This window comes from Phodopus roborovskii, unplaced genomic scaffold (genome assembly GCF_943737965.1).
Source record: "Phodopus roborovskii unplaced genomic scaffold, PHOROB, whole genome shotgun sequence".
NCBI classification, from domain to species: Eukaryota; Metazoa; Chordata; class Mammalia; order Rodentia; family Cricetidae; genus Phodopus; species Phodopus roborovskii.
In genome coordinates this window covers 42,461,386-42,472,995 of record NW_026126433.1, presented here as the reverse complement: position 1 = coordinate 42,472,995, position 11,610 = coordinate 42,461,386, and the positions used below count along the sequence as shown (strand labels likewise).

Sequence of the window (11,610 nt, the reverse complement as noted above, 5' to 3'; positions counted from 1 at the left end):
TATGTTTAGGCATTATTATGACCTGGTTATTGTTTTTATTTGAAAATTAATCACAAACAGGAGATATAATTGTGTGTCAAGTTGACAAAGGGTGGACTTGTGATGTCCTTTGTTGTCAAGAATATTCTTGACTACACCTAGAACTAAACCCTCAGACAGAGGGCACACCTGTGAGAGATTTTTTTTTCCTCATTGGAAGTAGGAAAATCAACTTCTTTTTTGAGACAGGGTTTCTTTGTACACAAGGTTGCAGCCTTGGCTGTCTTAGAACTAGCTCTGTAGAGCAGGTTGGCCTAGAACTGAGACATCCACCTGCTTCTGCCTCCTGAGTGTTAGGATTAAAGGCAAGCACCACCATTGCCTGGCTGGAAAATCCACTTCTAATCTAAGTCTTTGAGTTAGGAACACCACACACACACACACACACACACACACACACACACACACACACACACACACACCACACCTTTTCCAGATCTTTCAAACTGTGAAAGGACATACCTTTAATCCTGTTCTTGAGGAGAGAAGACATACCTTTAATCTGGGCCACACCTTCTGCTAAATACCTAAAAAGGACATGGCAGAAAGAAGCTTTTGCTCTTTGCCTGCTTACTTCTATCTTACTTGCACATTCATTCCTTCACTGGCATTAGAGCTTACTTCTTCAATCTTCTAGCATCTACTGAAGACCAGCTGAGACATCCAACCTTGTGGACTGAATAGCTACAGGATTCTTAGATTTTTCCATTCAAAGTCAGCCATTGATGAATTAGCTGGACCACAGCCTGTAAGTCATTATAATAAATCCCCCATATATATTTATTATAATATATATGTATATATATATATTCAATCTATAAATTCTATTATTCTAGAGAATCCTGACTAATATGGTGTGTTTAGTTTATTATAAGCTAAGTAAAGGTCCAGGGAGTCAATGGTTCTCAACTGGGTATTTTGTCCACTTGGCAAAATCTAGCAATATCCAGGGTCACTGATTTTTTTCATTGTTGGGGTTCAAATTCAGGGCCTCATACCATAGGCAGTGTCCTACCTTTGAATATTATCTTCACTCATAGAAAGGGGGAATAGAGGATATGGTACTGGCAGTGGGTAAGAGCACAAGGATGATGTTAAATTGACAGGACAAAATGTCACTACAAAAATTTGCCCAGCCCCAAATGTCATTTGAGAATCTGGACCCAGATTCTTCTACAAGGGGAATTTATAGAGTTTGTGTGTGTGTGTGTGTGTGTGTGTGTGTGTGTGTGTGTGTGTGTGTGTGTGTTTTGGCGGGGAATTCAGAGAAAGGAATTACTGTGACAGTGACAAAAAATCAAATGCTCTTTAGACACAGTTCTATCCTCTATAAAGAGAGTGGACCCCGAGTTTTGGTAGAGGGGGAGGCCCTGGGCACACTCTTGTCCACTCTCTTGGGGAAGAAAAAGCCTCACAACTTATTTTTACCAAAGCAGCCACCTTAGGTGTTCACAGACAAGGATATGGAGTCATGGGTACATGCCCAGTTACACTGTCATACTAAAAAAAAATGTAAGACCGAAGTGAGCCTCTCATGGTGGATTAACTATATTTTATTAACTTCCTCAAAGTAGAACTATAAACACACACCTATAATTCTTGCAAATTGGAAGGCTGAATCAGGGAACTGGGAATTCAAAGCTGACATTGGATACATAGAAGGACATTTTTAAAAAATAGGAAACCCATAAATTTTAGGGGGCATATGAGCACCCAGTGTCTTCCCAGCCAACATGTGTATCCTGTTACCATCACATACAGGCTGTGTGACTCCAAAAGAAGCAGAGGACTCCACCCAGGCGTCAGAGTATTAGCTTCTTAAAACTGAGAATGGGTTTGTTCCTCCTGACTTCTACAGAATTCAGATGTTTGGTCTATTGAAAACAATGTTGGAAGAACAACCTGGGGAATTCTGTCATTGTAGTTTCTGCTTTAATACTGTCAGCCTGAGGGAAAGGTGAGTTTAACTCAGTCAGGGCCATTCAGAGAAGACGGAAGCACACAAATGTAGTACCAAGAAGGCCTAGTTTGCAAGGGTGGGGGATGGGAAGGCCAAGCACTGTTGGATGGTTGGCCAAAAAGAATACCTCTAAAACATAGTCCCCATCCTCAATGAGGTCTGGAGTCTAGGGATTCAGGAAAGTTTGGAAATAGAATCTCCTTGGTTTCTGCATCTCCATCAGCCATAGCAAAAACTCAAGTGTTAGGAGCTAATCTTCTATAGCTGCCTGGATTGCAGTAAATGAATGAGAGCTTGTAACTCTAGGCTTTATACATCCCAGTTCTAAGTTTCTCTATGGTTTTCAGAATAGACAGCTAGTCTTCCAGACATGATATAGTTGATGTAAACATTGATTCACAAGAAGCTGTGGCTGTCTGCATAAGGCCTGCACAAGATCAAACCAGTCAAAATTTCATCATGGAGAGAGGGATCTTCCAAAGCTCCATCCTTAGTTGACGAGTTGTTGACGATTGATGGCCACTGAGGGAGGAGTTAATTTTCTTTAGAGCATGTGGTCTTTGATAGGTTGCCCATGCTCCAGTGCATGACTCAGTACACATTCTCATCTGGTAAGCACTAACTGGATTCAGTAATAAAAAAGAGGGCATTGAGTCAGAAGGAAAATGGGTTGGTGGGTCTTTAGAGGAATTGTAGGAAGGCTGTTTGGATGGATACAATCAAAATATGTTGTACATATATGATATTTTCAAAGAATTAATAAAATTCTTTGGTCCAAGATTATACAAGGGCATATAGTGAACAATTTTTGGTCTGTCTGACATCGAAGCCTCACTTCTGTTTGGAGATCTTTCTAATTCATAAAAGTTTACCAGCCACTACAAAAGTAGAAGTTTCCAGATTTGTAACTTCCTTTGGTGGTGTAAGATGAGGACATGGCTTGGCTATTCTGAAGTATCAAACTTTGAATTAGAAGCTAGAAAGGAAAAGATGAAGGAAGGAGCAGTCATTTTGGTGATGGACAATCAACAATAACAACTACTAATATGTTACTAGTGCAGCAAAAGCAAAAGGCAGTGGTCTATGCTCAGTGTTGTAGACAATGGTTACAAAATAGTAGCACCAATGTAGCCTTGCAATCCCTAGAGTAGCTTTGCCATTTTAGATGGCCCTAACCATAGCCCATTCTTTCCTTATCCTCTTTGCTTTCAAAGAAGTGTGATGGCTATTCTTGGTTGTCAACTTGACTATATCTGGATTGACCTACAATCCAGAAATGGAGGGCACACCTGTGAGAGATTATTTTTCCTTGTGTGAATCCATTTCTGGTCTGGATCTTTGAGGTAGGAAGACACACACCTCTGATGCAGATCTGAAGTGGGAAGACACATACCTTTGAACCAGATCTTGAGTTGGAAGACGGAACTTTAATCTGAACCCCATCTTTTGCTGGAAGCCCTTATAAGGACATGATAGAAGGAAACTTTTGCTCTTTGCCTGCTTATTCTACCCTTGTTAGCAAGTCCATCCATTTACTGGCTTTACAACCTACTTCTTCAGGATTCCAACATTTACTGAAAATGATGAGACAACTAACCTTGTGAACCGAGCAACAACTGGGTTCTTGGACTTTTCATTCACTGCCAACTACTGTTGGATTGGCTGGACTGCATCCTGTAAGTCATTCTGATAAATCCCCCTCTCTCTGTTCATTCTTTAAGTTCTGTTACTCTAGAGAACCCTAAAACTAATAAGGAAGGGTTTTCAGAATATCCTTGTAGTTATTTGAACCAACTAACTCTTTTTTTATATAAAAAATACAAAATTAGCTTTTTTGGATTATAATTAGAAACCATTTTATAGAAGTTAATACCACAAGATAGGATACAGAGAGCAACAGGATTTATACTTAAATTGTCTAAATACAAAAAGGTACAGGGGAATGGGACATCAGAGTTTTGAGCTGGGCAGTTGGTGTTCTTTGTTATGGAATGATACAATCAGTTTTTTATGCATGTGTAGGTGTATGTATTTTTGTGTGTGTGTGTATGTCTATGTGGTTATGGGCATGTGAGTGGCTGTGCTCACAAACATCATGGGAGGATGTCAAAGTCTTCCTTTGTTACTCTCAGGGGACTTGATATTTATGACAGGTTGGGCCAGGTCACCATCAAGGTCTTAGGACCTGTCTGTCTCTGTAATACAGGCACTCATCCATGCCCATCTTTTTACATGGATGCTAGGAGTTTGCACCAAGTTCCTGATATTTGAAAAGCAAGTACTACTATTCAGTGAGACTCTCTCCCCAATAACAGCAGTTATTACTTAAAGTATTTTCCAAAGTTGTAAAAGAAGTACAGTAAAGTTGAAAGCTGGCCTCTCTAAGGACAGGCAACATGAAGAAGATAGGACTTTACTTCTGCTTACAACTTGTTATATAAATGATTGAACATTTAATCATTTGAAACCGTTTATTCAAAATAATTTAATTTTCTATTTGAAGATAAATTTAGTATAAAGAGGTATGCAGTGAATAGGAGCGCCCGGTACCGGTAGACCTGCAGTTCCACAGGAGACCTGGGTTATAAAATGAGTTCAGAACCAAGGGAGGAAGAATCTTGAGGATCCTGGGTTTTTTTTTTTTTTTTTTAATCAAGGGAGTAAACAGAGAACTTAGTTTTAAAAGTTCTTTGAAGAAGTGAAAAACCTCCCTGGGACAAGTTCCTCTGAGTATCCCAGGTTACTTTTTATAACAGCATTACCAAACACATGCTGCTTCGATTTCGACAGAACTACACGGTAAGGAACATTGGATAGTTTCCATGCCGTCTTTCAAAGTTTTAGCTTACTAGCTTGAGTTTTGCAAATAAAATACTAGTCCTTTTATAGAAGGACCTCAGGCAACAAAGAATTCATTCTTCAAACGTTGCTTCATTCCCTCTTCATCCGGAGAATGAGAGGGAAACTGAGGCACAGAGCCTTGATCAGGTCTTGAGGCGATCTGGATCAGCTTCCAGAATAAAGCACAGAGAGCTGAAATGAGAACATCTCCAGACTTTGTGCCTTGTACTCAGCCATCTGAGACAGATGTTTCACATCCTGGCTTTTTTGTCTTTGGATTTTGTTATCTAACCCAGAAGAGAATGAGATGTTTGAACTCACATCGTCTATTTTATCTGCAAGGCAAAGATGGAATGCTGTGTCAAGGGATCTCTGCTCCATGTCTGTGTGAGCTGCAGAGCAGGTTGCCTGCTTGGGAAGTCTCACGTCCTTGTCTACTCCGCAGGTGCGCCTGTGCAGATCTATCACCGGGGGACTGACTGGAGATGGGTATAGATGTGCAGTTTCTGTCACAGAGAACTTTGAACCTAGGGCCAAGTTCAGTGTGTGTTTTGATTTTTTTTCCATCTTCCATCAAAAAGTCCTTTCACTGGGTTTCTGAGGGTCAGCTTTCTGGTAGTGTCACACTGGCATAGACTGTGGTGGGGTTTGGTTCCTGTGGGCAAAGAAGTTCATGAGTGGAGGAGCAGAGGGGAGAGGTTGACAAGGAGTGAACAAAGCAGCATTCCCTGAGAAAAAGAAAGCCTTAGAGTTCATGTAGCATGGCACTTTGCCTCGAGTCTGGCACAGTCTGGACATCGCTAGAGTCAGCACTCGGGTCTCCAAGTGCCTACCAGCAAGTGGGGCTATATCTCTCCTCCAAGCACATGTGTGCCACCAAGGAGATGAGAGATTTGTTCCTGTTGTCTGAAGACTGGCCTTGCACTTCCCTCCCTCCTCCTCCCTCTTCTCCACTCCCTTCCCTCCTCTGGAAGAAACTCCCTTAAATCAGGACATCTGCCATGCTCCATTCTGCCACATCATCATCACGTGATAGACCGAATCTTCCAAAACTGTAAACCCAAATAAATCTCCCTTCACGTTGTTCTCTTAGGTATTTTGGTCACAGTAATTTTTAAAAAAATAGTTAACAGCCCTCCCATAGGGCAAAGAGAGTGGGAGGGGGAGGGAACGAGACAAGAGAGCTCACATCCTATCCTTAGGAAACAAGAGGGATACCAAAGGAGACTAGAGCAGTGCATATCCTCTTTCAAGGACACAGTGAGTGGGCTTCCTCCAGCTAGGCCTCACCACTTCCTAACAGTATGGTTCTGTTGGTTATGTTATAAGTACATCATGGATCAGGAACCTGTCAAACAGGTAAGAACCCTCACCATCCCTTGCCCCTGGAAATGCCCTGAAGACACACCAAAGCTGTGCTTCACCAATTTCTTAGGGACCTCTTAATCCAATCAAGCTGACAACCAAAAATAACCATCACTGAATTCTTCAACAGTTCCTTTCTCCCTCTCCATCTGCCTTCCCTCCCTCTTACTGTCTGTCCAGGGTACAGTTTGGGGAAGCCAAAAGAGGTCTAATTATTGAGTTTTATAGGGGCTAGTGAGACCCAAATGGGGATGAGAGAAGTGGCAACTGTTCTTTGTTCACACGAACCAGTATGCCAGGTGTCTCAGATGTGGTCCTTGGATGACTCTCAGAGAAACACCAGTCAGTAGATAGTGACTCACGGTCTGTGAGCCCAAATCAAGGGTTTTGTGTGAGTTCTAATTAACCATGGCTGTAGCTATTTCTTACTAGACCACACTCCTAGTTCACCACTCACAGTATGATTCACTTCATAAACCTTCCTCCTCTTCTTCTCTGCCTCTCACCAGACTTTCAGGGAAGAGGTGCCTCACCTGGACAGGCTCTGTGGCAGCCACATAAATGGTGGTGCAGGGGTCCTGATCTGTCAGAGCATCAAGTTTCTCCTCTACAGGCTATAAGAGAAGCAGAGAAAACAGATTAGTTGAGCAGAAAGCTGGGTCCCACCAGATTTGACCCACAGAAAAGCAGCTCAAGTTCAAAAGCTCCTTAGTTACTAGCTGCTCTAACTTCCTCCCTGGTGAGAATTCTCCAAAACTTCCCTGGAGTTTGCTTTGCTAGCCACTCCCAGAGTGACCTCTTGGGGCTTACAGCCTCCCAGGGCAACATCATTCCTTATTTGCACTCCAGAAATGAAATGTTCATCTCAATTGCTACACATTTCTTAGACACCACGGTTTATAGAAAATTTTAATTTAATGAAAAATGTCTGATTAAGGGTGAGATGGGTGAAGAGCAGATGGAAACACTTTATTAATCAACTTCCATTCACAGGTGCGCTCTTTGCTTCTGTTCCTGGTTGGGGGAATTTTAGTGTGACCAGACCTAAATATAGGGATGGAGGGTGGGGCAAATAATTTATATGTTCTGCATTCAATTGGGAAATTTTACAAAGAAGAGAGTTCTAAAAATCACCCGGAGTTGTCTTGAAGCAATGTTGTTGAATTTCCCTTTAATATTTTTATCTAGGTATAAGGAATTTACTGTAAACAAAGTTTTAACAATATAGCACATTTTTGTTTCTTGTGTCTTCAGTTAGAGGCATGGATTTTCACATTTCCAGAGATACCACGTTGAGCAACATCGGGTGTATAAGTTATTTTTGCTACATTTTGTGAATGGAGGCCCTTGAAATAACAGTGTAAGGCAGGAGTCATGGTAAGTCCTGGAGTGGTTCCTACAAGACAACCATCAGTTGTTAAACCAATTTTCTATGTTATTATGTTCCACTTTCACTTTTTTTGTGACAGGGTCTCACTGTGAAGTCTTGGCTGGACTGGAACTGCTTATGTAGACCAAGCTTGCCTCAAACTCATAGAGATCCACTTGCCTCTATGTAAAGAGTATGGTTTTTCCGCCCGACGCCTGGTTTTGTTCCGCCACGCCAGCCCCAAATAATGCACAGAGACTCTGTATTTGACATGATGCTGTTGGCCAGGTACTAATTTCTTATTGGGTAGCTCTGTCTTAATTATTAACCCATTTCTGCTAATCTAGTATTTCCACGTGGTTTTATTACTGGGGAAAGGGGCCAACGTTTCATCTCCCCAGTCTCTCCATTTTGACCCCTCCCTACTACTTCCTCTTTCCTCCTTCTCTCCTAGTCCCGCCTATCTTGCTTTTCTATTGGCCAACAGTGCTTTATTCATTAAACCAGTATGAGAAACATATATAGAATGTCATCTCCCATCACCTCTGCTTTCTGAGTGCTGGGATTTAAGGTGTGCAACATGACACCTGGATGTTATGCTTTATATAAAGATATTGTACAGCTGTAATGATGAAAACAAAAGAAATGCTAATCTTTGAATAATTATCTGTTATTATCTTTGTACTGATATAAAAATGAAAGGAATTTCAAGGATGTAGGTAAGTCTGTACATATTGATATATAAAATAATAATAATGTCTTATATATTTAAAATTATATGATTTAAAAAGCAATAAAAATAGAACATAAATAAAGGTGCAAAATTATAATATCGCTAAAGTATTGTTTTAGGGCATAAAAAATAAAAGGAACAAATGTGTATTAATAAGTCAGGGATGTGCTTGACAATGGTGGCACATGCCTTTAATCCCAGCATTTGGGAGACAGAAGAAGGCAAATCTGTTGTGAGTTTGAATCCAGGATGGTCTACACAGCTAGTTCTAGGACAGCCAAGGCTAGAAACCCTGTCTAGAAAAACAACAATAAAAACCACAAAAACAAAACAAAAACAAAAAACAAAACAAAAACAGATTAAGAACTCAAGGATGTATTTTATAATTTCTAGGATATCCACTAAAAACAGAGAAAATAGTTATTGAAATACTGAAGAAAGTAGAATGATAAAAGATACTCTAATGTCAGTGAGACTATCATCTAAAAGTTCTGCCAAATATATAAGGTAAGAAATATGATCAACCCCACCAAAACATTTTCAAAGTCACAGGAAGAAAATATTTCTGTTGGTGAGCTGAAATGTGACCGAGAAAAGATCTGTGCCACTAGAATCAGGGTGTGCCCTTTTGTGGCATTAGGGCCTCGGCAGAGGCGTAGATAAGACAGATAGTAAGAACATTGAGGTGAGGTCACTGGGTCAGTGTGGGCCCACACACATCTAGTGTAGGATGCTCTGAGGGGTGGAAAGGGAGAGGCAGAGCACAGACAACAGCATTACAAGGAGATGGAGGCAGGAATTGTGGTGCAACCGCAAACCAACAGATGCTGAAGTTTGGAGCCATCAGATCACACTGAGGTAAAGGTTCATCCCAGGAGATTTCAGAGGGTTTGGGGTCCTGCCATCCATCAGGCCACTTTCATTTGGGATCAATGGTCTCCAGAATGGAAGTAAGCTAAATTCTGGTTGCTTAAGCCATCGAGTTTGTAATAATTTGCTATGAAAGTCTGACTGAAAGAATACAAGTCATCATCACTTGTAAGATTAGTGTAATCATGATACCAAAACCTCACAGAGTTGTTATGACGAAGGAGGATGACAGGCCAGTTTCACCCAGAAACTGTGTGTGTGTGTGTGTGTGTGTGTGTGTGTGCGTGCATGTGTGTATGTGAGTGTGTGTGTGTGTGTGTGTGTGTGTGTGTGTGTGTGTGTGCTTTCTTCCAGTGCTGGAACTGAAGCCAGGGCACTTTATCACTGATATATAATCTCTAGTCCCAGACAATATTCTCTCTTTCTGTAATTTTTTTTTTTTTTTGAGACAGGCAGGTAGCCCTGTTGGTATAATCCAGGCTAGCCTTGAATTTTTGATCCTCTTGCCACTGTCTTCTGAGTGCTAGGATTACAGGAATGGACTTCCATGCCTAGCCTGACAATATTTTTTTTTAAAAAATCTTACTTTAATTGTATATGTGTTGGGATGCTGACTAACTGTGTGGAGGATCATGCACATGAGAGCAAGTGCTGGCCAAGGCCAGAGGAGGGTATGGCACCCCCTGGAGCTGGTGTTGCAGGTAGATGTAAGTTCTCAGACTAGGAACTGAACCCAAGTCTTCCATAAAAACAGTATACACTCCTAACCCTGGAGTAATCTCTAGGCCCTGACAATATGTTTGATGCTGTAAAAAGCTCACTAGAAAAACTTCAGCAAAAGTCATACTTAATAGTGGTATAGTATGGTATATTTCATTTCAAATCTGGAGCTTTAGGGTCATGTCATTGCCACTACTTCTATTTGCTATCAGGTGCGAAACTGCAAAACCCCAGCCAGTGAAATAGGGCAAAGGAAAGCAGGTAGAGTGATGTGGTTTATAAATGAAAAACTAATCCTTTGGAGATGATACAGTGGTGTAGGGGAAAACCCAAGTCATCTGCAAACAAATATGAGAACTTATGAATTAATTCAGCAATGTTGTTATTATAAAGTCAGTATAAAAACTGATATGTCAATAGTAACTAGAGACTAACATTTTTGAAAGAGGTGATACTGATAATGTTCTAAGATATAAAAGACCAATTGACAAATTAAAATGATACAGCAGTATTTGGACAACTATAGAAAATCATTTAGAAAAACTAAATAAGACTTAAAGAAAGGATAAAGAAAAATTTTAAACAATAAAGATGTTTACTGTCCTCATTGGCCTATTTGGTGCTAATTAACATATTAGAAAGATTTGGTGAGAGGGTTCAACAAACTGATTTTGAGCTATATATCAAAGCACCAGAACTAGTCAAGAACTTTTGAAGAAAAAGAACAAAAGGGAAGACTCATTTTTATCAGATATCACAATTTATATTTCTAATCAAGACAGTTCAGCCAATGGACAATTGAGCAGAATACAGAACATCGAACAGGACCATATATACATGCCCTCAAATTATAATAAATAGGACATGGCAGTCAGGGAAGAGCCTGTGCAACAAATATCCAGTAGAATATATCCATATTGGAAGAAAGTGAAACTTGGTCTCTCTTACACAAACCTCAAACATATTTTCCAAGTGTATAATAAATAAATGTGAAAGAGGATGCCAGAAGAGCATTTTTACTGCCTAGGACTGAAAAACATTTCTCAGACAGATTATAAAAAGTAACTGTAAAGGAAGAGGTTACCAAATTGTTCTAGCCTGACATTAAGAAGTGTTCTTTATCAGTAGGTTTTGCTGAGAAATTACAAAGGTAAGCCACACATGATATGGATCTAACCTCTAAAGGGCTCACTTCTAAAGGTCTAAAACTCAAAGATAAATGGGCATGAGATTTGAAAGTCCAGTGATTTTTAATATGGCAATAAACACATGAAAAGTTGTTACTTATCAGAAAAACAAAATCATAATAAGACCCCCCCTACTGGCACAGATAAAATAAAAGGGCTGATGGGGACAAATTTTGGCTAGCAAGTACAACTATTAAAGTTCATTTATTGGAAAAGTAAGTTGATACCAACTTTGAAGAACAATTTGGTCTTAACCAGTCAATTGGAGAATCCATATACTGTATCTTTCAGCAAATCTATTTCTAGGTATGTGCCAAACAAGAATATGTTGACATATTCATCAGAAGACATTCATATGAATTTCATTACTGTAGTTTTCATAATGACCTCAAAATGGAAATAACCAAATGCTGATTAGTAGCCAACTGGATAAATATATTCCAAAACAGCACATTCACACACCGATAAGCCAATGAGAATGTATACATCCTGAGTTCAAACACATGCATGAATTTATGATGAGATG

General features: G+C 40.0%; 1 protein-coding gene across 2 annotated transcripts in view; it reads right to left on the bottom strand.

Annotated features, from left to right (window-relative positions):
- Window positions 1-500: 500 nt before the first annotated feature.
- Window positions 501-11,610, bottom strand: part of Slamf1 (signaling lymphocytic activation molecule family member 1) — a 36,944-nt gene continuing 25,834 nt past the window's right edge. The window contains exons 6-7 of one of the 2 annotated variants that reach the window (XM_051186288.1): window positions 6,739-6,819; window positions 501-566 (exon numbers count right to left, since the gene is read on the bottom strand). In XM_051186288.1, the coding sequence (XP_051042245.1) occupies window positions 537-566; window positions 6,739-6,819 (111 nt within the window). In that variant the 3' untranslated portion in view covers window positions 501-536. Of the gene's footprint in view, window positions 567-4,451; window positions 5,496-6,738; window positions 6,820-11,610 lie in introns of those variants that run through there. The other variant, XM_051186287.1, reaches the window with a different exon arrangement.